Source organism: Glossina fuscipes, unplaced genomic scaffold (assembly GCF_014805625.2).
Source record: "Glossina fuscipes isolate IAEA_lab_2018 unplaced genomic scaffold, Yale_Gfus_2 1, whole genome shotgun sequence".
NCBI classification, from domain to species: domain Eukaryota; kingdom Metazoa; phylum Arthropoda; class Insecta; order Diptera; family Glossinidae; genus Glossina; species Glossina fuscipes.
The window spans coordinates 44,029,674-44,057,570 of NW_023998415.1; the positions used below are offsets into that span (position 1 = coordinate 44,029,674).

At 31.9% G+C, this 27,897-nt stretch overlaps 5 protein-coding genes and 1 long non-coding RNA gene across 15 annotated transcripts in view; 4 read left to right on the plus strand and 2 right to left on the minus strand.

Moving 5' to 3' along the window:
- Positions 1-1,570, plus strand: part of LOC119631446 (protein FAM135B) — a 57,208-nt gene extending 55,638 nt beyond the window's left edge. For all 6 annotated transcript variants that reach the window (XM_038023653.1, XM_038023652.1, XM_038023651.1 and 3 more), the window contains 3 exons: positions 52-263; positions 339-579; positions 667-1,570. In XM_038023653.1, the coding sequence (XP_037879581.1) occupies positions 52-263; positions 339-579; positions 667-859 (646 nt within the window). In that variant the 3' untranslated portion in view covers positions 860-1,570. The remainder of the gene's footprint in view (positions 1-51; positions 264-338; positions 580-666) is intronic.
- LOC119631453 overlaps positions 1-20,831 on the minus strand; it is a 51,351-nt gene extending 30,520 nt beyond the window's left edge. The window contains exon 1 of the long non-coding RNA XR_005246655.1: positions 20,581-20,831. This is a non-coding gene — a long non-coding RNA (uncharacterized LOC119631453). The remainder of the gene's footprint in view (positions 1-20,580) is intronic.
- On the plus strand, positions 8,244-10,903 carry LOC119631447 (rab5 GDP/GTP exchange factor). Its single transcript, XM_038023659.1, has 6 exons — positions 8,244-8,394; positions 8,460-8,684; positions 8,755-9,067; positions 9,120-9,277; positions 9,412-9,668; positions 9,734-10,903. The coding sequence occupies exons 1-6, from the start codon at positions 8,259-8,261 to the stop codon at positions 10,886-10,888; spliced, it is 2,244 nt and encodes a 747-aa protein (XP_037879587.1). The 5' UTR covers positions 8,244-8,258; the 3' UTR covers positions 10,889-10,903.
- On the plus strand, positions 12,534-13,929 carry LOC119631452 (transmembrane protein 11 homolog, mitochondrial). Of its 2 annotated transcripts, none has more exons than XM_038023671.1 (3): positions 12,534-12,766; positions 13,282-13,621; positions 13,709-13,929. In XM_038023671.1, exons 1-3 carry the CDS (start codon positions 12,744-12,746, stop codon positions 13,871-13,873), a joined length of 528 nt encoding a protein of 175 aa, XP_037879599.1. In that variant the 5' UTR covers positions 12,534-12,743; the 3' UTR covers positions 13,874-13,929. The 2 variants fall into 2 exon arrangements, with proteins under 2 accessions (XP_037879599.1, XP_037879600.1); XM_038023672.1 differs by having other exon boundaries at positions 12,535-12,766; positions 13,282-13,615.
- On the plus strand, positions 16,653-22,575 carry LOC119631449 (alpha-tocopherol transfer protein-like). Of its 3 annotated transcripts, none has more exons than XM_038023666.1 (2): positions 16,653-17,176; positions 21,573-22,575. In XM_038023666.1, the coding sequence occupies exons 1-2, from the start codon at positions 17,121-17,123 to the stop codon at positions 22,546-22,548; spliced, it is 1,032 nt and encodes a 343-aa protein (XP_037879594.1). In that variant the 5' UTR covers positions 16,653-17,120; the 3' UTR covers positions 22,549-22,575. The 3 variants fall into 3 exon arrangements, with proteins under 3 accessions (XP_037879594.1, XP_037879595.1, XP_037879596.1); XM_038023667.1 differs by lacking the exon at positions 16,653-17,176 and adding an exon at positions 17,326-17,554; XM_038023668.1 differs by lacking the exon at positions 16,653-17,176 and adding an exon at positions 21,011-21,020.
- A 1-nt stretch (position 22,576) lies between these two features.
- On the minus strand, positions 22,577-27,818 carry LOC119631451 (peptidoglycan-recognition protein 3). Of its 2 annotated transcripts, none has more exons than XM_038023670.1 (5): positions 27,450-27,818; positions 24,980-25,318; positions 23,233-23,414; positions 23,014-23,158; positions 22,577-22,947 (listed from the first exon to the last, which is right to left on the minus strand). In XM_038023670.1, exons 2-5 carry the CDS (start codon positions 25,314-25,316, stop codon positions 22,727-22,729), a joined length of 885 nt encoding a protein of 294 aa, XP_037879598.1. In that variant the 5' UTR covers positions 25,317-25,318; positions 27,450-27,818; the 3' UTR covers positions 22,577-22,726. The 2 variants fall into 2 exon arrangements, with proteins under 2 accessions (XP_037879598.1, XP_037879597.1); XM_038023669.1 differs by lacking the exon at positions 27,450-27,818 and adding an exon at positions 26,441-26,824.
- Between the last annotated feature and the right edge of the window lie 79 nt (positions 27,819-27,897).

A 27,897-nucleotide genomic window follows, 5' to 3' on the forward strand; every position in this document is an offset into this window, starting at 1 on the left:
AATACGCATTGTATATATATATATATTATAAAAATATCGGGATACTTGCAGACTTGTTGCTGAAATTTTATATCATATCGAAACATGTGGACTCAATCCAACGCGCATTTCATTTGTAGCACATTCATTGGGAACAATTATAGTACGTAGCGCGTTAGCTCGACCACAAATGCGTTCATTATTACCACGTCTGCATACATTCCTATCGTTATCGGGACCCCACTTAGGTACTTTGTATAACACCAGCGGTTTAGTTAATATGGGTAAAAAAAACGAAAAAAAAACATAAATCTTTGCCCTTTGACTCGAGATTGATTCCTTTTGATCATTTCCTTTAGGTATGTGGTTTATGCAAAAATGGAAAAAATCTGGCTCACTACTTCAGCTATGCATGCGCGACACTAGCGATTTACGCAAAACTTTTCTCTATCGTTTAAGTCAACGTAGCACTCTACATCATTTTAAAAACATCTTATTATGCGGCTCTAGTCAAGATCGTTACGTGCCGGCGCATTCGGCCCGATTGGAACTATGCAAAGCCGCCATTAGAGATAATTCCAACTTAGGTACAATATATAGGTAAATACAACTCTGACACATAATCCTCTTTATTATCTACTTTCTCTATACACTCCTTGTTTTTTTTTTTTTTTTTTTTGTTTACAGAGAAATGGTTCACAATATTATCGCTCCGATTTTGGCCCGCGCTGAATTAACTCTTATACGCTACGATGTACATCATGCTTTACCGCATACAGCGAATACATTAATCGGTCGAGCTGCACATATTGCCGTTTTAGATTCTGAATTATTTATAGAAAAATTTTTACTAATCGCTGGCTTAAAATATTTTAGTTAGCAAATTTGAAAGTAAATCGTTTTCGAAGATACTATAACTTATCAAATTGATTTAACAGGGTAAAAGGCGTAAAGAATAATATACCTAGAAATGCATGAAGAATTTAAAATTTAAAAATATCTAGAAATAAAGAAACAGAAGTAAAATATTGGGCTTAGACTGAAATTAAATGTAACCACCATCATCATCGTCATCGTTATAGCTTATCCCCAAACCCAAGCAATTAAGCATGAGATCATAATTCTCTACGCTACGTATTCCATAACGTAAATAGGAGAGAAATCAAAACTTATTGGATTTTTTTCTTTTCAAACAAAATTCTTCTTCATAAATATTCCGATTTGATAAAATTTTCCATTCAAATAAGAATTCGGAAAATGTTCAAATCATTTTCAAATCTAAAAGCCGGCGACATAATAACTTTCAAAAGGTATATGTGAGGATTTTAGACAAGTATTTATAAAATTCTTGAAAATCGCCAGGAATAGCTTCGAATCACTTCAGCTTAATTTTTACCGTTAATCGTAGTGATTAGATGAAATTTTCAGGAGGAGAAGTCTTGATAAGGCACTTGAATTAGCTTCTCATATTAAATGGATCGAGCGAGATATACGAATTAATGTTATCGGTCAAGATCTTTTATCTTTTCTTTATCAAGATCTTTTTTACATTTTTTTCTTATCAAAAAAATTATAGAATATAACCGATCTCTCTCTCTCTCTCTCTCTCTCTCTCTCTCTGTCTCTCTCTCTCTCTCTCTGTCTCTCTCTCTCTCTTCTCTTTCTCTCTAACTCTCCCTACCTCTCTCTCTTTCTCTCTCTCTTTCTACCACTCTCTCTCTTTCTACCACTCTCTCTCTTTCTACCACTCTCTCTCTCTCTCTCTCTACCTCCCTACCTCTCTCTCTGTCTCTCTCTTTCTCTCTAACTCTCCCTACCTCTCTCTCTTTCTCTCTCTCTTTCTACCACTCTCTCTCTCTCTCTCTCTCTCTCTCTCTTCTGACTTCTGCTACGACACACGAGGAACTATACAAATCGTTCTAAGCAAAAATTTCAACACTCACTGTAGGTATTATGATGTTAAAAAAAAATTCAGCTTAAAAGATGTTGTGAAATGCTTCCTACGAATTGAATATGGTTTCAAGAATATTTATGAAAATATGTATCTTCTCGTTAGACAAGTAAATGATAGAAAATGTTCAACGTCACTTGTATGCGTAATAATAAAAAGTCTTCTTAGCTACATTTGTCTTACAAGTGAAAAATTTGAAGAGAGCAAATGATCAGAAACAGTTACATATATACTTGCAAGCATTTACCTATTCTTTTCAAATTTTTGGGGAAATGTCTAATAATATTTTGATAAAGTTCTCTCTTTATTCTTCAGTCAGGCAAAAAAAAAAAAAAGCAGATTACACGAACCTTTCCTTTCAAAAAGAGTTTTGCATTATAATATACGTTCTAGCAACTTATCAAGGTAATTAAAAAACCTATATATAAAATTTTAAGCACAAGGCCTATCACTTTTCTTTTATATCAAAATCCCGCGTATGAAAAAAAAAGTTCGAAAATTGATCAATACCTTGCTGCTTGCTTGCTAACACATGATAGTATGAATTCAAAAAACGTAACGCCTCTCAGAAGGCTTCAATTTCGGATAAAACGCAGATAAAGTACTCAGTTCAATCTTCTGTAACTAATTTATATCTACCGGCGGATAGACTGAGTGGTGAGTTCAATCTGATTGCGTTCAACAGTATACAATTACGAAAATGAATAATGGAACAAAGTTAATCACCTTTCAGTCCATCAGTAATCATTGCAACTTCCAGATTTCAATTATTTCTAAAAAGTACATTTTTGTTGTTGTTGTCTTATCTCCCGTGTCAGGCCGCTTATTAGAATTGCCGAGAAATCCAATTTCTGTATTTCCTCGCTTAACATTTGGATTTTTGATGGTGGTTTCAAGTTGAAAGCGTTTAAATTTGAGAAAATATATATATATATATATATATATATATATGTAGGAAGGAATATATATAATATGTATATAAGGAAGGAATTTTTATTTTATTTATTTTTTTTTTGCTGGGTTCAAGACAACTATTTAAATATAGAATTGATTTTTGAAATTTCTTTGCATATATGTAATAATATATATGTAATGATTAATATAAACCGACTAGATATTAATTGAATAGAAGTAGTATTAGAGAACAGCGTAGGACTTTAAAGTCAAACAGGAGAGAATTGAAATCAAAAATTAATTTTAACATTTATATACAAAATCTGATAGAGAAAAAACAAAAAGAAATGGAAGCATAAAAAAGCATATTTACTCAAGAATGTTAAACTTGAATTATTGAATTGTTGTTGAAAGTTTAATATTTAAAAACAAACGTAGGGAACCTGGAAGAAATAAAGAATGAACACACATGCATACATATACACTCATATATGCGTACATTTAAGTAAAAGTAGAAGCATAAAAAAAGCATTTTAAATTTATAACAAAAGTGAATGAAAAAAAAGGAAAAAAATACCTATTAAGCGTACTGAAAAAACCAAGCATAAAATTAAAGTTAAAATTGCAAAAGAAAAAAAAAAAAAGAAAAACATTTCAAATTTTAATCAAAAGATATGAAAAACAACAAGGAATTTATTAATTATAAAAGAAATTTTTGTTTTTGTGTTTTTTTCATATTCATCATTTCCCATACCCTACAACAAAATGCAATCATACGAATGCGATATTTTGATTAGCATAAGATTTCAAATCGATTTTGCCACCATCATCATCATCATCATCATCATCATTGTCATCTGTCTGCTCATTTGGCCTATGCAATTCGCATAGAGAGAAAAATTGCAATAAGGGTCGACTTTTATTACACTTTCCATGGCAACCATCCACACAATAAATAATTAACAAATTTGAAAAATAATTGCAATTTTGCAAAATATTTTTCAATTTCTTAATATCATTTATAAGCGTGTCGTCAGGTCTGTTTACAAGCCTATAATTAGGCGAAAGTTTTACAACTTTTATATGTTTACTTAAGATAAGATACACGCAAAGATTTGCTCCAAAGCAAATATAACTCTTCTATTATTATTATTGTTTTATTTATTTTTTTTTTTTCTTTTATTTTTCATCCCTCAGAAAACCGAAAGCATTATTCACTTGCAAACCTATTTAAACACCAGTCCTTACTCCATCTCTTATCAGAATTATTAGAAAGCTCAAGCCCATAACGGGTATTGATCCAAAATGCGTTATACTTGCCATGCCTCTATATTCAGGACTCATTACAAAATAGTGCCGTATACTGTGTGCGGTTTGCTTAACGTGCCGGATATCTAAAATTCGATTCAATATAAATGTACCTCTGCCTGTAGAAAACAATCCCGACATAGCTCTAGGTTAAGCTGGTGGATATCGAAAATTTGCCAAGAGGCGAGTAAATCTTTTGGTTAGTTAAATTGCCATATCTTTTTATATATAAGTTATATGCTGTATCATGCACGTTCACAAGTCAACATAATCCCCATACACATCTTTCCCCCTCCCACTTCAAAATTTTATTCTAAATTATAAAACTGCAACGTATTTGACAAGTCAATTAGGATTTCGTGTTAAGAGAAAAAGAAAAAAAATTAAAATCTCACTTTAAACTGTTAAACAAATCATTTATATATAACGACAACATTGCCTTTCCACAATACAAAAAAAATAAATAAATAAATAAATAAAAAGAGGAAAAAGAAGAAACCAAAAAAGAAATCAAAAAACCAAAGAGAAGAGAACTTATTTATTTATCTGTCTTTCTTCCCTTCATAGTTCTATTATCTAATAAAAAGTTTAGAGTCAAAGTTTATTGTCTCGCGTGTATAATGGCAATTAAAAGACACAGCCCTAGGCACAGACTTATGCATTCATATACATACACGAACCCACACAAATGCTAATAACTTTAAAGAGGAAAATCATATTAACAATAACAAAACCAATAGTTGACATTAATCGTCCAATTTTTTAAATATACTTTTAACAACTCAAGTAACAAAAAACCAAAGATTTAAAAGAAATAATCGTTCATTCACTCACTTAATCATACACAAACACACGTACACACACACATATATAATTATATTTATTGAAATAAAAAATGAAAGGAACTTGAAATTTCTTTTCATAAATAATTGAAAATTTTTAAAAAGGGCTTCAACATTATACACAGTCCCGCAAAAAATAAAAGAAAATAAAATTAATATTAAAAAAATTATAAAAATCTTTAAATATATTCAATTTAGTTTCATTGAATAATGAGACCAATAATGGCTTAGAGGTGAGTATGTAACTGTAACTGTAAAGCGTTCGATCAATTCTTAAATACAAATTATTTTAAATAAATATACGATAGGCTGAGATTTTAAGTCCCAACCGCATTTAAAGAACGGGAACCTTCATTCGATTATCTGGTCAGCCTCTTAACTAAACGAAGATGGACTTTTATATTTTGCGATATGTAGAGCGACATCTGCTGTAAAAGTTTTGAACAAAATTTATTTGAATTTTACTTTTGATATTTTTGAATGCACGCACTACTAATCCGCTTGCAAGTAAAGTGCAAATAAAATCTATCATACATTTAGATACTTTACAAATACGTTGCTCATACGCCAGATATAGTTAATTAGTTAGTTATACCATAATAATATTTGCAAAAGAAAAAACATCATGCATGTGAACATAACAGATGCGATAGCGAAACATTTCATACATTGGCCGCGTGTAAGGTTATTCAAATTGGCTCGTATTTATTTGGATATGTTAAATGTTTAAAAAATCACATCGGAGAATATCAAAATTATGTAAAATAGCAAACAAACGAATTCACATTAATAAAATCTGTCATCGTGATTTAAAATATAACTAAACAAATAAAATTATAATTATAAAATGTAAATAAATAAAATTATTGCATTATTGCATTTTTGGCGATGCCATTGTTTTTACATTTTTCGAACAGGATATATAGGTAAATAATGGAAATAATGAATAAACAAATTGTCCGTAACAAGAATAAACTGACAGAGAGAGAGAGAGAGAGAGAGAGAGGCTATAACTTAGGCTATAACTTAAAATAATAATAATTCATCTCGTGGTTTCTTTCTATTATTTCTTGGAAAATGTCTTCAACTCCTCTACCGCCTAAACATTATATTTATATATTTAAATAAATTTACGCAACATTTTCTGTTTGCAATATGCCTTTCTATCTCAATACCAAAACCTTATTAAACATTATTAAGCATTCTTCAACATTCTTAAACATGTCAAATATAAGCAAAGTTAAACATCGAAACCTTATTAAACGTTATTGAACATTATTATTTTGACTGAACGATTTTTTCAATTCCCTGTCATATATAGTGTTATGGAGTTTCATGATGAAAATAGATCTAAGATAATGATTTTATAAATAAAAATTGGATATATCTTAAGTACTTCTGGATTTTACATACATTCGCGCAAAATTGATATTCCCTGTACCGTAAGTGATAAGGGTAGGGTATAACAATTGAAACGCCGAGAATATATAATATAGCATGCGATACGGAATATTTGATCTATTGCTTCAATTAGCTTAGGAAAAATGTTCGAAAGTAAATTCACAGAAAATCTATCTTACGGAATTGAATTTGGTACTTGAAGGGCGTACCAAAATAAGCTTTAAGTAAGCGAACTGACACTAACATAATCGGCTTACTTTCTTATTAGTACTTTCTGTACTACTGCACACATCATTTTGCAGCTATAGAAAACATTTGACGACTTTGATATCATGTATGTTTGCTTGTATCACATGAGATTTCGACAATATTGTGTTTATCACACATTTTGCTGCCAATCAGCTAATTACTCTCCAATAAAAAGAAAAGTGTTAAAGAAAATTTCAACGAATTTACAAGATATCGTTAGGAATTAAACTTAGCCTACTCCCGAAACTTATCGTATTAAAGAAGTACAAGTACAAGATGTTTTCTAAAGTGAACTGGGCTTTTGCGAAACAACATATATATATATAGATGCCTATCTGTTTTACGAATTCACATCTTTCATTGACTTTCTAGGTAACGCATAAAACAATTGGATGCTTAGAACCAATCTATAGCATTGCAAATGACAGTGGCTTTATTTAATCGGTGTCGGTCTGGTTACATTAGAAGACATATTGTGGTACTGGTACTGCTGTTAAGAGGCAGCAAAACTAGCTAAACTAAGTTATTCGATGTAAGTATTATTATCCATACCTATACTCAAAGTTGTTCACAACCCCTGCTTCAACGTTTATCTAAATTATTGCATTGCAGGACGCATTAGTTTCACTCGAGCCTTTTTCTTTCATTTTTGCGTCAGCAAAACAAAGGAAAACTTTGGGATATTTAGTAACTAATGTTTATTTATTTTTTATTAATAAATGTAGTAAATGTAAATGCTTTCGAAAACAAAATATTTTTTCTTTCTAATCATAATTTGCTTTAAAAAATCACTTTCTAAGGAAACTTTTCGATTTTTTTTCTATACGTTGATATTGCTTCATTGGTCGTGTGATGGGTTGATGTAGAAAAAAATTTGGCTGAAAGTTGTGCACCTTCCCTAATCCGCTTAAATCATTTTTTATGTAATATTACCTTTTGATTAATATGTATATCGTATCTTTCTATATATTGTTTTTCGTTTTATAAAATGGAACTGCTTCATCAAATTGTATGCTATAATCTCGATTTATAAGTATCTTGAGCCCGTTTGTAATCAACTATTTTACATTAATTAAAAGGTGGTCGTACGAGACACGTTCGAAGACAATTTTCGTTCCTTTTTCTCAGAAGATGATATAAAGTTTGCTCAAAATTCTATAATATTCAATTTTTTTTTGCATAGACGATCCTAATAGAAATCCTTTAGTTTTTAATTAAAGCGCTAAATCAGAATTACACCAAGCATTGCGCTTGAGTAATATTTCGCAGGAATAGAAAAAGGACTTTTTTAAATCAGGTACCGAATTTTTATAGTTTTTTTTTTTTTTATCTAACTGGATTTATTATATTTTTAAATTAGTTTGAAGCTTTAAATTTATCTCAACGCCATTTTTTTAACAGCCCTGTACAAACAGCTGGGAAATAGAAATCAAAACAAAAGTCAATAAAAAATTCTTCGTGAATGAATTTTACTATAAGTACATATTTTTTGGTAGAAGAAAAAAATTTTACTTTTCGCTCAGTGTGATGTTTAGCAATATTCCATTCATGTAAAAAATAATAAATAAATAAAAAAAAAATAATAATAATAAAAAATAGTAATTAACACAGGAGCGTACGTATAATCGAAAAAAATGTCTACAGCAAGGATACCACAATTGCGTATGCATGAGCTAAAATGCAAACAGGGCTGCGGCTTTTATGCTTATTGGCAATTTGATGGTTTATGCTCCAAATGCTTCCGCGAACGTAATGAAAAAAAGAAAAAGTGTAAGCAAAATAAGAACAAAAAATTGTGTCACAGGATTATTTTATTTATCTAAATTTAAAAATAGTAGCACTAGTCACATCCAATTCTCAAGAACCGGGGCATACCTCACCAGCTACATCTAGCCAATCTAATCAAAATAAACCACTTGCGGTTAATAAGAAAACAAGCAACGTTAACGAAGGCGGTACTCTAATTAAGAAGAAGTCTTTAATGCCAGCGGTACTACAGAAAACCTCACAAACTCTTAAACGACAAACACGTCTCAAAAGTGAACACACTCAGGGTAAAGGTACATATAACATTAATAACATTAATTATTTCCTATATTATTAAATTATGTATTCATATAAATATGGCAGTTATTCAACAACGCAACTTTGTCCTTGACCCTACTGAAAGTCAATTCATTTCGTTGTTACGCCAATTACGTATACCGGACGATGGCAAACGTAAATTGAAAACTGAAATTCAACGTCTGGATAATGCTATACGTACATACATGCATAGTACAGCTGCAAAAAATATTGATGAACTTTCGGAGCTAGTGCAGAATGCTTACACAAAGTTGGCTGATATCGTTCATACCGACCAAAAATTTCAAATTGCTAGCAATGAAGATCGTGAGAGTGCTATTGATTTCTTTGAAAAAGTTGTTATGACACAAAATCATGAGTGAGTTTAAAAATCATGCTTATTAATATATTGTTATTAAACTTTCTTTTAGACTCCTTTTCAGTCCATATTTTACCGCCGATGAAGAGAATGATGCTAAAATACAAGAACGCATTCGTCAATTAAGCTGGATTACGGCTAAACATTTAGCCTGTAGTATAGATGAAGTGAATGCCGAATCAAGAGAATTAGTTTATAATGCCATAACTGGTAGGCGCTACTTTTTCTAAAACAGCACTTCAAACTTAACAGGAATACAGCAATGTTGTCATGTTCTAACCTTAAATGTTACTAGTGCAGGACAACTTTCATTGTCTTGTGTTTTTATTTTTTTTTATTTTTAGAGCTGGTAGCTATTGATTCTTTCTATTCACCGCAAGAAAAACTTGAATGTACAGTTAAGTGTTGCCGTCATATATTTGAATTGCTTAAGCATTCAGTGGGAGGCCCAGCAAGTGCAGATGAATTTCTACCCGCCTTAATATTTGTGGTACTCAAAGCAAACCCTGTACGTTTACATAGTAATATCAATTTCGTTACACGATTTACAAATGCTTCGCGTTTAATGAGTGGCGAGGGTGGATATTATTTTACAAATTTGGTAAGCTAAATATATTGCTGACCTTTACTCATCACTCACGTCTAATAAACCGCCAATTATTTTAGTGTTGCGCCATGTCTTTCATTGAAAATCTAACCGCAGAAAGTTTGGGTATCGATGCCAAAGAATTTGATTTACTTATGTCCGGATCGAAACCAATCAGTACGCCTTGGGAAAGTGCTTTATTGGCTTGCGAAAGCTTGCATTTGATCTCCGAGAATATGAAACGCATGGATATGCTGAAGACTCGCAATCAGAATATAACAAAAGGTATCGATCAATTTTGCTTGGACTTAGAAGAATTTCAACGTGAAATAACTTCAAAAGTTGATGCGGTAATTGCCAAGGCTCCCTTAACGATTCTGCCGATAAAGACTCCAAAGTTCTTGATAGCTGAAGCCAGGACGGTGCTTTCTAATGACGCTTCGAAAATTGCTACGACAGCTCTTACGGAAGGCGGTGGCTGTGGACATTATCAAAGCAACTTGTTAAATGCTGTAGATACCAGCTTTAATGATTCGCCTTTATCTGGTAAAGCATCTGATGGCAGCAAAGTTTTACCTCTACCTCTAAAACCTCAAAAAGTGACAACTCCAAAAAAATTGAATTCAACTGACGATAGTATGTTAAATACTTCTACTGCTTCACGGACTTTGTCATTAAATGAAACCACAACAGCCATAGGCCGTCTGTCACCCTTACCGCCTTCCACCGTACACAATAATCTTGACGTACTATTTGCTTCGCCTATCTTTAATTATGCACCTTTTGATGCTGTTTCTTTGCTCGATGAAACTTCAGACTCGACTGATGATTTATTGCTACCGACTGATTACCGTGGCGGCCTCACCAATATTAATTACGATTTCGATTTATCAGATCATAGCAATAATAGCGTTGATGAGGAACTTAAGTTGAATTTAGCCGAATTTGACCCTTTATTAAAGTCAGATACGCCATTAACCAACTTACCCAAAAGGAATTGCCAACATGACAGTGGGTTTTCTAATATCGAGGCGAAAAGTCTTTTGGACAGTGATTCACCAGCAAATGAGAGTTCATTGCCTTCGCCTTTAAAGCCTACCGTTACAGATTACCGGGGCTTTTCAAATTGTGAAATACCTTCCATTTCATGTAATACCGGTGACTTTAGCTCGCTGACTCATGTAATTAACAATGAAACAAACGGTATGGACAGTAACGATAATTTGAAAGAATAAGTGGTTTTAATAAACCATTCAATGAAAATTTATTTAACAAAAAATACATTATTATAAGATTTGTATGTCGGAAAAGTAAAAAAAAAAATAAAGAATCAAAACACGTTCCATTAATATAAAAAACTTGTTTAAGAATTATAAAAATCCATACGTGAAAACTTTGTAATTGTTGTTCAAGATCGCGTTGTCTTACATCCAATTAAAATAAAAAAATTATTGATTTATATATTTCTCCTTTTCTTTGCTCAATCTTAGCTCCTCACGGTGTTTGTTAGTGATTTCCAAAAACTTTAAGTATTCCAAATCTATTTCATCCGTAAAACTGGCTCGTATATCTTCATCTTCGTCACTTTGTTCATCGGAATTTTCTCCCTCTGATGACGTCTGGTAATCTTCGACGTTGTGTTGTTGATAACTCCACCGTCTTTGCTGTTCCTGATAGTAAGCAATGGCAGTGCAATAGGTTTCCCACCACGAGCGCAATCCTTGACTATAAGAATTTGTTTCAATTACTTGACTATCCCCGAAAATTGATATTTCAGAATAATTTCGTTGATCAGTCCTGTTATTTGATTTCTTCCCAGTTTTAATTTTTTTTAAACGCTGCTTTTTACGGCGTTTCTGACACATTCTGCGCCGTTTCGAACGCTTCATGGAAAGTTGCTTGCAATTTTGATAAAACTAATTAACAGTATTTATTTCAAACAATTTATATACACATATGTAAAGAAATTCTTGCATCGCAGATGCATAAGCTAACAATCAATAACTTTGTTTTGGGGCAGAAAGAGTGTTGGAAAATGGTTTGTTTTTTGTAAAGAGTGTTGCAAAAAGTATGCTAATTAACCATGCAACAATGCGCGGAAACAGGTTACTGTAATTTACTAGCGCAATTTTGTGCCTGTTCTGAGTACTCAACAATATGCATTTAAGTTCACATTTCCAATCGACCAGTTTGAGAAAAGATCTGAAAAATTAGCAATATGAAAAAAGCTACAATAATTGAAAGCAACCTCAAAACCTCACGATGTCTTATAATTCCTACAATTGAGAAAACGATCTGGTGTCCATAATACCTAAATAATAGCTTGGCTTTGTCAACACAATAAAAACTGCTAGATATTCACTTTTCTAAAAATGGGGCTTGATTATTAAAAATTCTTATGTAATAACGGCATAGTAGAATGAAAAAAAATTAATTTTTTGATTTTGTGTATTATATCAGCACAATTGAACAATTAATAGTTATCTAAACTTAAGTTGAAGTGGTCAATTTTTGTTTTTTTTTTTTATTGTTGTTTTTCTCACCAGAACATGATGGGTCTCTATCTATTAGAATTGTCTGGATTTATACTCTCTAACTCATTGTGTTCGCTTCACGATCAATAGTATAATTTACTTGATCGAGCGACTATATTGTTTTTATGCTATATATAATTAATAGAAAAATGTACTAAAGTAAAATATTACTAAAAGTAGTCGCTGACCAATTCGATCGTTACAAGGTCTGAAAAGAGATAAAATGGTCCAGTATACTTTATACCTATCAAATTAATCCTCTTAATAGAAACTCGAAACTGCAAAGATTGGCAACTCTGTATGTTGGTTATGTCAACGCCATATATTCTCTTTTTTTTTTTGTAGTGTGCGAGTGTATGTGTACTTGCGTTTAATTGTATTTTGGTTTGGTTTACTGCTTTCATATAAATTTCGCGGTGAGTGCTTTCTTTCTCCCGGACCCAAATTCCAACGAAAAATTGTTAATTAAATTGCTACTAAACAAAAAATAAAAGAAGCAAAATTAAAAAATTTTAAAAAGTCCAACAAATGTACGGAAATTGGTCGTTTAAGCAAAATGATGTATAATACTGAAGACAGGTGAGTGAGTGTAAGTGATGAAAGAAAAGAAAAAAAGAAATGATTGCTTTGCTTGAGTTGACCCCTTTCAGTGAAGTGAACACGACTGGGATGATGCATTTGCAATTATTGTACAAATATATATTCTGCGTGCATATATATATATATATATATATGCATATATATATGTTATGCAATAGTTTTTGGGAGTTTTTCTTATTTGAATTGAACACCGTCAAAAAAGCCATATAGTAGAATAGTCAACTTTGTTTGCTGAGAATCTGCAGTCCTTGACTTAGCGATGATTCTCGCTTCTGTTTTTTTTTTTCTTTTTTAGTGCTTTATGTGTACTGCATTTATACACTTTTTTCGTTTCTGCTATTTTTTTTTGTATTGGTATATTGCCGCTTCAGATATGCAGATAATTTTAATCTTGAACCCGGTAGCGAAGTTGTTTTAAATATTTTAATGTTTCCATTTTTTATGTATGCATACATATATATTTATATAAATAAAATCTTCATTCTTTGTTGTAGCTCCAAAAAAGGACCCACACATTACATAATACGTGAGGTTTATGATAATTCAAATGCTCATCAACATTTTGAAGCTGAGCTTGATAAAGCGCTAGAAGCTAAAGTAAATTTTATTGTTATTGAGCCACCGCGTTTAGGGGATGAAACTGGTCGCTGGATTACCGTTGGTAATTGCTTGCATAAAACTGCCGTCGTGTCAGGATTAGCTTCGTTAGTCTCCAGTTTACTATGGCATGAACGTCCTGTAATCGCTGGACCTATGTGCGCCGTGTCATTATTTTGTACGGGTTTATATACAGTATCATGGAATACTGATCCCTGCTGCCAGTATCAGGTATTAGTAGCTAAGCATTAACTTTCAATTAAATAATTTATACCAAAAAATTCTAATCAAAAAATATCGCGCAAATTATTTTATTATTTTCAGGTTGAAAATGATGAAGAAGTTTTAAATAAACTGCCCCTGGCGGATATCTCGTCACCTGTGATACTCAGCTATTCGCCTAACACAAAAGTCAAGTATTTACATCGCTCAGTCACCTTACTGTCGGCTGCATTTTGTGCTTGGCAAATATGGCGTTCATATAAGTAGTTAAGTGTCCGAGAGTTCCGAGTTCCCCGATAGAAAGGCATCATAAAGTAAAGAATTTGTAGTCTGTGACTTTTTATTATTTATTTTTGGGATCTGATCTATCGATTTTAGCACGCTTACCTCTCTCGACACAAAATAAACCAAAACAGAAACACCGTACACCGTACACCCGTACACCCGTACACCACACAGTCATTCATAAAGTGCATATTGTTGAGAAAGCAACTTTTCGCAGAAAGAAAAAGAAAACAGAAAAGTTTAGAATGTATTTTAACGATATATATATATTTTTCTTCTTTTTTTTTTCTAGTTCAAAACGAAAAAAATAGGTTTAGCGGAGTAAATCAAGTTAAATTTTTTATTCTCGTCTCTTTTTCCTTTCAATTTTTTTTTTTAAAACAAAAAGTAAAAAAGGAGCGACAAAAATAAACTAAACAAAGAACAAAAGCTACTTCCTGTGGTTGTATGATTGAAAAAAAAAAAGAAGAAAAACAGAAAGTTGTAAAAAACAAAACAAAAAAGAAAAAAAAAAACAAAAAAAAGTGTGAGAGTTTCAGAAAAGGGAGAGACAAAGAAAACGTAAGATTTTTAAATGCATTTCTTTTTAATTTTTGCTTAATTGTTTGGAAATGAAAAAAAGGAAAAAATTGTGCTTGGTTTTGTAATATTTTTTTTTTTTTTTGCATTTTCTGATAAGACAATGTTGTCCTTCCAGCGTTACATGTTTTGACAATAGGGAATATTCAGAATGTAATTTTTTCCCCTCACTTTTTTTCATATGTTTTAGATTGTGTTTAATTTAGGAATTAAATAAGTAGATTTTTTAGCTTGAAATGGACTAAAGTAATATAAAATGTAATTAACTGTATTAAAATATATAAAAGTTTCTGAAAATAAATTTAATTTTATTACTTTAATCTATTGTGCGATGAGTTTTTTCCAATATCAAAAGAATATATGAAATAAATAAAGAAAAAAGTGGCAAACAATGCAGATTCAATAAATAAATAATCCTTTGAAAGATGGAATTAACAAAACCTCTGCATTTTTTCTTAATAGGTTAAAAGGCGATCATCAGTAGCGCGTGATAAAAAAGGCCTAAATAGATGCCGTCGCTTGATAGTATATATATTAATTAGGTAGATATGTTACAGATTGCGTCCGTCTAAGTGAAGAGTGTAAAAATTGAGATCTGCGACGAATAAAAGTACATTAAGTCGCAGTTTACATCCGGCAAGATTTAAGATCGATTTCTCTTTTATTATACAGATCGATTTAAGCCTTTATGCCTTAATTCGCAATTTTTCAAATATAGTGACAAAGTTTGATTTTGCTTACGTGTTTTTTCTTTTTTTCGAGAACAAACTCTATTGAAAACAAATAAAAACAATATTCCATTACATACCCTACACCATTCTACAGTTATTCATATATCGGCTGGGTCGAAAAAGTGGTCCGATCCGAAGCATTTTGAATTGCGTTCATTCTTTGGCCAATACAAAGTACTGTACAAGACAGACGGACGGATAAACAAGTTTAAATCGATTCAGAAAATGATTCTGAATTGATCGGTATACTAAAAGATGGTTTTCACTCATGTCCTTTTGGGTGTTGCAGACATCCGCACAAACTTAATATACCTTTGCATCACAAGTGATGTAATATATAAAGAATTGGATCGGAACTCATTTTAAAAAAATTGTTATGCAAACAAAATTTGCAATTTACGAAATTTTTCTACGAAAATCACTCTATGCTAGTATTTCGGCAAAGCCAAATTGATGCGAAATATGTAGATCGCATGAGCCAAGTGTTCAGGCCCCTTCCATTTCCAACCATTTCCATAAAAAGAAAACTTTTATTTTATCGATTCTAGCACGAAGTGATGCAAATTGGTTCGTAACATTGTAGCAATTTGACACCAAAATTAACTGTGACAAATGTGGATTAAATTAGGCAATTTTTTGGACTTCATTCTACATAAGGGCGCTCACGAAAAGTCTTCATAAGCGCAGTCTAATTTTTAATACTTTATGTCCAAAAAGAGATGAAGATTAATATGGTTTTTAATTCTGACAACATGTCGATACAGTGTCGATAGAACTTATATTGGTTAGGCCGCGATCCATCCACCGACCAACTCATTTTCGCATTTCTTCAAGTTGGCCATACTGCATCGATGTGAGCAAGTTTTAATCAGCAGGCGCTGTAGTATATTCCTCGTCCAATATGTAGATAAATACAAATGAAAAAAAATGAAGCTCCATTTGCGTGGAGGGTTCGTAATAATCACCCGTTATTAACATCTCGACAGATATGATTTACTCTATTAAATGCTAAATTGATATCGGCAGTATAATGTATAGCTAAAAATAATCCTGTTAAAATTTGAATAATTAAACATAAACCTAATAAAGAGCCAAAATTTCATCATGAGGAGTGTGGCAGCAGTTCCAGTTCGGGCTGCAGCAATCAAACCTGAACAACTCTTGCAACAAGTGGCCAAAAAAAGAGCAAGGTCAGTCAATTCGAGTCGCCCTGTTTAAACCGACAATTGGGATATGATGGAGCAGCATCGCCCTAAGCCTCTGAACGGCAGCAGATTTCTTCAAATAAACAACAAACGTAATGAATTGGCAAGAAGAAGAATTTTGAACGCTCCATGAGTAGCGTCAGCGTACACTGAATAAATCAATAATATTAAATGGAAAAACTATTATTTTATTTAGGGGAAAGTCAAAATCATCGAATTCAATTGTTGTGTAAATTGGTCTCTTCCATTTCTTTATCATATTTACGTGCAGAAACCGCTGATCAAAATTTTTCCAAACACCTAACATAATACCTTTCGCGGTTTAGGATAACAATATGTTATGTACATGTCGAGAATTGTCATTTTTTATTGTCACATATTTCAGTGCTAACGACATTTGAAAAATGCTATGTATAGCTTCCGTTAGCTATAAAAGAAGATTTAAAGATTTAAGTATGATTTAAAGATTTTTAAATCATACTCGTGAGATCTCTTCATCGCACAATTGAAGAGAGTGACAAACTATATATTAACTTAAACTTAACATGACAAAACATCATTCATCGGTTAACCAACGAACATTAAACATATATAAGTAAAAGATCGTTTATTTAGAGGCAAACTATTAAGATTCTTCAATTTAAAGTGAGTTTCATATAAAAAATTTTCAATATCTTTGACGAAAGTTGTGAAAAATGATTTCTCGGCCAATTTATGAAAATTACAAATTCTTATAAGAATAACATGACTAGCATTAACTCATCATTAAGGTATAAATCGCTAAACCGATCCATAGCATAATGTAATATAAATGTGTCCAAAAGACCGTAACGCGGAAGAGTATATATATATATATATGCTTACGAGTGTTTTATGAGAGAAAAATTAATTTTCTTTTATTTTCGAAATTAATCTAATTTTGTGCGAAACTTCAATAATAGTAAGTTACGTGTTATGTAAACTATGTAAAGGTTAAGTGGTGTTTCCACAATTACTTAACCCACAAAGTTTGTCAATGCTTTTCCATCAAGTCCGATGAACATGCTACAGGCATCAAGCTATTGCTAGAGAACAGATGACAGTTTGCTCAATCCTCACGGAATACACTGGGAATTATTTTATTTCATCGAAGAGCGAGCCTTCTTTTTGTAAGTGTGATAGGGCTTTAAGCCAACTTGTAGAGTTGTGTCAAAAGCAATCCTTTCGAAATTAAGATTAGTTCTACGATAGTAAAAGCAAAAGCTTCATGGTTCAAGGACGAAAATAAATGAAAATGGATTGGATCGGAGCATTTCGATGAGCATCGATCATTTAAAATCCTACTCTCGACAATGATTTTTGCATACACATTAATTTTAGAAAATTTTGATGGGATGGAAGACGATTTTTAAAATCGTTCCCTCCCATGCAACCATTAAAACAAAGAAACAAGGCTTTCTATGGCAACAAAATCTGATATTTACAAATTTTTTTGAGTTCGCATATATTGCATTCAATGCGATAGGTTTGGACTATGTAGACGTAGTCTTCTATATAAGAGTTACAACAAAAAGTAAATCGTGTATGTATGAACAAGATATTATTTTATGTACATTCTAGCTCTGGTAAATGGAGAAAGACTTTGCCCGACTATAACATCTTCATAATTTTTTTCCTTTTTTTTTTTTAAGTTTGCCTGGTTTCAGAACTTCATCTTCAGGATTGTTTTTTGTAACGATTTAGTTTATAAGAACTTGAAAGTGGCCCCTCCATTGTGATCAGCAAAAATTCTGCATTTTTCTGACAACTGATTTAAGCTTGGGCAGTGCTTCTAATCTCTGAAATGGAATATTTGCTTGATGTTTTTCAATAAACTGAAGCACTCATTAGTTAGATCACAGAAAATGGTAATCAGAAGGGAAAATGAGTCGTTTGCGGTCAGAATTGTCATCTAAGAGGTTGCAAAATAGTCAAATGAAACACATGCGGTAACGAGCATTATCGTGATATTGCCGTCTACTATGCCCAGGACGTACGGGATATCTTAAACATTTGGGATTTATGTAAACAATTAAAATAATTACAGAAAATTGCATTTATTTCATTCGCCGAAAACAATGCAGATTTTCTTATTATGCTTTAGAACAGTTGCTTGTCTCTCAAAGAAAATAACAAAAACAAAAAACCATTAAGATTTAATAATAATAATTATTATATTGCATAAAACTATTTTGTTTTAGGAGAAAACAAAATGATAGATAATGTTCCGTAAAATATCATATACATTTTCTTTACGACTTGAAAAACTCATTTTGTGCTCGCACAACGAACGTTAACTTTTAAATTATGCCTAATTACATGATAAGTACAATAGGTAGCCGCAAAAACAATTTGATCATCTTTAACGAAACCTGTTTGTATGCACATTGATATATTAGCACATACACAGTCACACGGCAACACAGTTAAAGAGTTATTACTATGTTTCAGGATTTTAATTGTTGTTATTGTACTATCGCGCCGATATCTTTTAACGACTTTAAATTTTCAATGATTTATTGTTACTATGAAGAAATCTATTCATGAAGCAAAGACTTTGTTTCCTTCTTTGCCCTACGACACTTGTGGCATAAGGGTATATAAGATTTGTGCGGGTTTATGTAACATCCAAAAGAACTAAAGGTAGTGTCAGTTGGCATAACAATGCCAATCGATTTAGAATCATTTTCTAAATCGAATTAAAATGGTTTGTCCGTCTGCCAGCGTCACGTCCCATATAGGCGATTTGCTAGACTGTTTGTGTTTCGGATGAACCGCATTGAAAATGGATTCGATCGAAACATTTTTGCTGTCACTCTTCATATATCGTCTACTTTAAAAGTTGCTATATGCAAGAAATTGCCATTTTCCCAATTTCTCGATAAAGATCATTATCTAGAAGCATTTCAGCATATTATAATTGATGTAGGAGCCGATAGCCTGTGTTGCTAGTGCTCAATGTCTTTTTTTAGTCTAAGAATTCATTTCATTAGTCTAAAATTAAAATAATAATAAATAATTATATAATTGATGTAAGAAATTTGAATCGGAAGAGGCAATTTCGTGAACGCCCTCTCAGTAAAAAATTGAGAATTGATCCATAAAGTAAGTAACCAAACATGGATTCCACTGCGTATAAGGGTTTTCTTGAAAAGTCTAATTTTTAGTACTTTATGACCGAACATATGCTTGATGATCAAAAAAATCAATTTTTTTTAATGTACCCCAATTTAGTTTATAGTTTTCATCCCATGCCATATAAGGATTCCATTAACAATATGTCTTTGGGTATTCTTTCATGAAAATAATTGAAGAATGGTATTCAGCGAAATTAACTGGCGTAAAGTGTTTAATAATCTACGTTACTCGACTAAAATATTTTAAAGTAATAAATTATTAAATTAGTTTCAATCGTAAAATGCAAATTACCTTAGCTATAATAACTTATAGAAAATTCTGAATTTTGTATGATATATAAATTTGTTACACAATTTTCTTTTAATTTACAATGATTTACTGAAGTATTTATTGCTAGACCTTGTGACCACATATTTAACATTTTGCTAATTAGCGTTTAACCAATCGAAAAACAAACTAAGACCAGACCAAGACAAGCCAGTCTGTTATGTTTGCACTTGAGCTAATTTCAAAGCTTAAGTTTTAAATTATGTAAATATAACAGAGCCATAAAGTCAAGCACATAAGCATATAATGATTTATAATAATAACTGCTTCCTATATCTTTGCATTTTTGTTTATGTTAATATTATGATTAAAAAAAAATAAAAAATTAAAAGTATATTTTTATGGTCACAGTAGATAATAAATGCAAAGAAAATTGCAAATATTCTACAATACAAACAATATTTTATTAAAAAAAAGACAAACGAATTTATAATAAAAAGTAATATTTTTTTCGTTAATTATCGTTAGGCAACAACCGCTAGAATGCTGCGAACGTGTATATTATCTTCAAATTTAAATCATAATTTTTAAAAAATCAAAGATACTTTTTTCTTTTTGTACTTTGCGTGGGAGAGGTTTTCAATTTTCTTGTGCGCTTCGTAACACATATATGTGACCATATATTGTTAAAAGAGTTTCATTGTCGCATATCTATTACCTGAGAATGAATTTTTGTTTTTCTTTTACTTACCATAAAATAACGATAAGAAGCGCGAGGCGTAAATCACGACCGCTTCATTAAACTTGCGCGATTTTGGAAGATTTCTTTATATTGAATTTATTTAATTCATTACTTTTTATATGACGAGCTCACATTTTCATTAAACTATTTTATTTAATTTTCCTTATATTGTTTATAGTCTTGTAAATAAAAGCTTCTTTTAATTGTTATTAAATTACAAACGAGAATCAACTAGATAAACATTTTGCAATAACTAAAGGAATGGAAAGAAAACTAAAATAGTGTTGGAAAACGTTTCAACGTTGAAATAATTATAGCATAATTAGGCAAACCGAAAATTTGTCTCTTAATATTTACGTTAATCAACACCATGGCGAATGTGTGCTTATACATCAAAAAGGATAACATGTACAGTAAAGAAAATTTAAAAAAAAATATGGGTTTGAAATGTTCGTATAACATATTTTATTTCATTTTACATTTATATTAATTAGAATAAAGTTTTCAAAATAAAGCAATATAAGACATGTACATGAATATATATGTATTAGTTATTTCCGAAACTGTCTTTAGTAAATTGCCTTTAAAGAAGCAAGCTAGTCCCGAATGCAAAGAAATATAACTCTAGCCGAATAAAACTTCTTGCTTATTATACCCGTACACTAAGCGTACAATAAGTTTGTCCGGATTTATGCAAAACTCAGAAGGAACTGAGATAGATCGATCTTTTGTTATACCGATCAGATTCAGATCAGTGATTCAGAATTAATAAATATGTCTGTCTGTCTGTCCATCTTGTTTTCTTGTGTTCAATCTACAGCGCGCAATTTTTGAAAATATTTTGATGAAATTTAATACATGAACTTATTTTAGCCCAAGGACGAACCCTCATCTCATATAAACGAATTGATGTACATTATTTAATGATGCGACACGACCTACTGTGGTGCCTTCACTTGTTATAAAGTGATAAAATGTCTCTATTTATATTATATTTTCAGATTTATAAATATGAATGGAGTAACCGACTACAATGCAAATGAATTTCCGAAACACTTGCTCAAAGCGGCTAAAAAGGAATTACATGAAGATCAATGGACGCGTGAGCAGAGTTTGCAGCAATTACGTAATTGGTTATCGAAAAATATGGATATACTTAATATGCGCTGCGATGATGGATTCCTGTTACGCTTTTTAAGAGCGAAAAAGTTTAACGTACCGCTAGCTCAGCAAAGCATACTCAAGTATTTAAATATAAAGCGCACGTTTCCACACCTCAGCACGCAATTAGATTTATTAGATGCCAAGTTAAATGACATAATCTCTAGCGGTTACATATTTGCTACACCGAAACGTGATAAGAATGGTCGCCGTGTTGTTATTGTGAACGCTAAAGGTTTTAATGCGAAATTGTATGGAAGCAGCGAACAGGCGAAAGTTCATTTTCTCACTTATGAATTTCTAATGGAAGATCCTCTTACGCAGATGGTAGGTGTAACGCATATTGGAAACTTCTCGGGTGTTACAACGCATCATATAACCAATTGGAAACCGGGTGAATTTGCTCGCGTCTTTAAATGGGGCGAACAATCGCTGCCTATGCGCCATAAGGAAATTCATCTCATTAATTTACCATCCGGCCTAAAGTGGCTGGTGGAGTTCGCTAAAACGCGTGTAAGCTTGAAAATTAGAAAACGTCTTACCGTACATAGCAACGCAGAAGAACTTTGCAAAGCTATAGATCCCGAATGCTTACCGCAAGAATTGGGCGGACGTATGTCCACTGAGGAAATGTTGAAACTCTGGAAATGCGAATTACTCGAGAAACGTGAGACTATTTTAAAATTAGATGAGATAACTTTATTAACTGATTGCGGCATACAGTGTAAAAAATCGGGAAAATTGAAAAACGTAGCGCATTTCCTAAAACATTACGAATGCCTGGAGGGAAGTTTTCGTAAATTGGAAATTGATTAAGTTATATAATAATAAGAAATTATTTGTGTTTTTTTCTCTTTAATTTGTTTCAATTTTATTTATAAGTTTCAAATAAATTCTCAATTTTTCACAGAAAATAATAACGGAATTTATTTCATCGACATATCGAATTTTGAATTGAGCTTCGTCTCTTCTCTCTCTCTCTCTCTCTCTGTCATTAAATGAAGAAAATATTCTCAAATTCTGACCATTTCATAATTTCGACGAATAATTTTTCGCCTTCGTGACGTGATGATTGTTTTTTTTGTAGTTGCGTCATATTTCGTAAACCATATATACGATATTTATCATGGATTTTATGACGTTTCAGAGATTCTTTAATTAACGAACGTATTGTCGTCAACAATTTGGCATTAGGCACTGCATAAGTGAAATCGCCTAAAGATATATGCATATATGTATTGTATGTAAGTAAATTTTAAGAAAATTCTTTTTCCAAAATACCTATTAATCCAATTAAAAGTGAATCCTTTTGTGAGACCCCAGTCATACCATTCGGATATTCCCAACCACGCACCTCATACGTTTGTCCATCACCGCCTATTAGGAAATTATAAGGTAATTCTAAACCTTCGCTATTATAGTTCAGCTAAAAGGTTAAAAAATAAACAATAAAAACTATTAAGATTTTATAATAGGTATCGTTTTATTTTACCGCGTTACCTGCATTTTCCGTAAAATCTCTAAGCAACTCTTTGGTGTAAAACAATTCTCACCACCCGTCTGCATAAGTATTATTTTGGTAATGTTCTCGTAATTCCTGCGATTCTCGTTTGTTACTTGCATTTTGCTCCATATATCGTGACTGATCAAGTCCAGAGAAAACGTTACAGCTGGCAAACGGGCTGAAGGTCAAAACAATAACACCTTTATATAGTAAAATACATTTTAAAAAAGTATATTCCATGTAAAGGCTATTTCATAGAAACGGACAGCAGACACACTTGGCCCTCAGGCCAATATATATTATAATGTTAAAGTTTTTGCTTGCGAATAACAGACGTTTGGGTATTGGTGTGAAATTAGCCCACTGTACGTAGACCAAATTTTTGGCTTTGCTAAAAGCTGAGCCATCTTCACAATCGGTTCGTGACTCTGCTAAGTCAATTGATAATTGGACGATATTGAATAAATAACAAAATGATGAGTAAAATTAAAAAAAAACGTACAAAGTACAAACATAAATAAAAAAGTAAATCGTACTTGATGGTATAAACAAATTAAAAAAAAAAAAAAAATTATTCTTATTATTTACCATATAGTGCATGCATACTGTATATGCGTGTTATGAAAAATTTTAACGAATTTATTCAAGCACTGATTTTTGATGTTTTAAAAGACGGCAACATCCTATCAGAAAAACCTGATTTCATCACTATGTCCTGGGTCTATCACTCAGAGAAGCGAGTCAATAACGTACATCTTTTGACAAAAAATTAAAATTTGACTTCAGGTAACTAATAATACGCCAGTAAGAAAGGAGAGAGTACTGAACTAATATGCTAGCTGCCGGACAAAAATTTTCCCATAACGTATAGGAAAGGAAGGAGCATTGGACGAATATGCTGGCTTTCGGACAACACTTTTTCCATGATATAAGGCAAAGAAGGGAAGACTGGACTAATGTGTTAGTTTTCGGACAACAATTTTTGAATGGCATATAGCGAAGGTACAGTATTGGACTAATATGCTAGTTTTTCGAAACATTTTTTCCACGATATATAAAAAAAAGGGGCGAGTGCTATACTAAGATGCTAATTTCGGAAGGGGTAAGTTCTGGACTAATAAGCAAATTTTCGGTCAAAAATTTTCCAATGGTATATAGCAAAGGGCGAGTATTGGATCAATATGTTCTTTTTCGGAAAAAATGTTTCGATGATATGTAGAAAAAAGTTGAGTATTGGACTAGTATGCTAATTTTCGGGCGAAAATTTGTCCATAACCGCAAACAAAGCGGGAAAGATTGGACTAATACGCTGGTTATTCGACCAAAATTTTTCCATAACATAAACCTAAGAGGGGAAGATTGAACTAATATGCTGGATTTTGGGCCAAGTATATGTAGAATAAACTCGTCCTTCGTTGTTGTTGTTGCTATTTTTTGTTATTATTATTATTATTATTATTTATTTATTTTTTTTTTTTTTGTTAAAGTAGTAGGAGTAACCAGTCATAGGATGACCTCTACACGCGTCAAAACGTTGGTGGTCGGAGAGAAACGAGAAAGGAGAAAAAGATAGAAAGGTGGGCACCGCAGTTCAGTGGCTTGTATCCCAATTCGTAAGTGTTATGCTTTTGCCAAGTGCTTTGTAATCCGCGAACGCTGGCTTTCGATGTTTGAGGCAACAACATGAGATTTTACTAAATAAAGGTTCGTATAAGGAGGATATCATTTTTTTTAAAAGCTTACATTCAATTATCAGCAGATATATAGCCAGTGCCACACTAGTTAACAGTAAGAGGATAAAGGCCACCAAACGTAATTCCCAATGAAAAGCTTCGACATTGTTCCTAGCATCAGGTACGGTACTAATCAATGTCACAGTGGTAACATTATCGTCTAACGAATTAAACGACGTCAGCAGCCTATCGTTACATAGCTCATCGTCGTATTCGCATTCATCGAATGCACCGACGCTATGACAATGATTCATCAATAAAGGCGTTCTCTCATCATTTTCGATCCTTATATTTACCGGCGGAATAAGATTATCATCTAACGAACCATACGACCGACCATGTTGCATATCTGGCAAAAAGAAATAATGAAAGGAAAAGTGTTGTAATAACATCTAGAAGCAATGGATCGGGATTGATAGTCTTGATCAGAGCAGAGGATTTTGTCCCTCAGGGCTCTTCTGTTCGTTCGTCCAACGGCCTTAATAAGTAATGTCCGTAAAAGTTGAAACCTAGCACAGTGTACCTCTTCACGTATCAAATATACAAAAGTTGGAGACCTCTGAAAATTACAAAAAAAAAAAAAGAGGAAGAAGAAGAAGACAATTTTATAAATTTCCGTCACGCTCCTCCGCCAAACACTTCGATAAGAGGAAATTCTGATGATGATAATTAACCGAAACGAGTTTAGTTAACAAAATTGTGGTAACTGACCTCTAAAATGCATCTTCAAGTGAAGTTGTAGTTTGCAAACACGTCCTGTATCGAGGACATATTAAATTTGTTATCACATTTGCTTCGCCGAATAATATGACAAAGTATTGTATGCCGTGTATTTCCGATTGGGATAAGGTCTTGCAATTTTATATATGTATTTCGTTGATTTGCCGAGCGTCCAAGTTTTACTTTAAGATGAATTTAATTTTCGCATTTGTTTACTTGGGATAGTGGATACCAAGAGTTTATCGACAGACAAAAATAAATCTTCTTATCAAGCTCAGCTTATGAGTTCAATAAATTTCGATGATCGATTTGTATGATATATATGTATGTAATATATGAAAACATAATTACATATATAAAATTGCAAACTAATGCCATACGATAGCACTTTAAAGGCAATTTTTTCAAAACACTTTCCACAATGCATATTGCTATCCTGGCCGGTAAAACGTGATGTTAAATGGGGTCAATGTATTCCAAACAAAAAAAATGTACGAAGTTTACGCGATTTTCATCGTTTCATTAATTTTTGTCTTGAATACTTTTTCAAATCAATATTCACTCCCTTTCTTGAAATTTATCATTTTTATTAAAGACTATCCGACTAAATGTAAGAGATCTGGATTGAAGTTGACTTAGCGTAAACATTAGCGATTGTTTGCTGTTTTAAGAATGATCTGTAACTGCTTTAAACGAAATCAAATCAAAACATATCGTTTTGTTTACGTTCCGTTATCAATAAAGAACTCACCTTTCATTTTCGAATATATCTTAAATGACTTAATGAATTATTTTGAAAAACACCAAGGCACCGCAAAAAAATTAAAAAAGAAATAATGGCAGATTTGATCGTTATATGCTTTATGGAAAGAGAAATGTCTATCTTTCTTTCTTTCGTTCTTTCTTTCAGAAATCCTTCTCAGGAATCTGGTACTTTTCTCAGGTCATACATTGCGTACAATTTTCTAATCTTTGAAGTCGCCTTAAATTCATTGAATAAATGTAACATATTTTGTTTGTAAGAAATTAATTTTGAATAATTTTATATCAAGTCAAGTTGAAAATTTCAAAGTAAATGCACACGAAAACTCTCAACAAATTCAACGAATTTTTCAAGTGTTTATACGAATGGCAAGGAAATAACTGAAACTTATTACTGATATTTGGGTCTATTTTATTTAATTTCATAAAAAAATACACACCCACACACGCTCATATGTAAACATTGATATATAAGTAAGTAAGTAAGTAAGTAAGTAAGTAAGTAGGAATATAAATGAACGCATATGTAGGGATGTACGTACGCAGCATGTGTAGGATTATTTTTATAATGAAAACAAAAAATCCAAATGAAATGAAATGATTTGTTGTGATTTGTTTACAAGATTTTTTGCAACGAAATATACATGTGTTTGTGTGTGTGTGTGTGTGTGTTTGTATGGTCGAGTAAAAGAAAAAAACACATTACTATACTACTCTCATATACAATACAATATATATATATATATATATATATACATGGATGTATATATATATAAATATATATATATATATGGGTGTGTGTGTGTATGTATGTATGCATGTATGCATGCATGTATGTATGTATGTATGTATGTATGGCAACTCCTATTTCCTTGTTATTTTATAGTATAAGTTCTTATTGTTGTTTTCACTTTTCCTTATTGCTTACGCTTATAACATTTAGCAATAAACATAGTATGTTTGTATATGTAGAGGATAAGTTAATTAGTGCCTCTTACATGCGACAGATGCATGGATAATGGCCGCAAGACAAGCCTTCTGCTGTAATGATAATATTCAAAATTTTGCTATATATTATTCAAGATAAGCTATAACAAAAGACTTACTCTATCTCCCTCTGTCTCTCTCTCACACACACACTCTGTCTCTTTCTTTCTTCTTCTATCATTGACTGCCTGAATGTTGATTAATAAATAAAGTAAACCGGTAAAGTACAGCATTTCATATTTGGATATGTATGTGTGCGGTAGCAGACATTTGCCGGCCCTTTAAGAAAATCATTGTCCATGTTATTGACACAATCATTACAAAACATGGCAATTCATTGATATACATTCCCTGTTATGTACGTATATATATATATATATATATATATATATGTATGTATGTATGTATTATAAGCGTTCATCATCATTTACGAATACTAAACAATATGCACGTAATCGT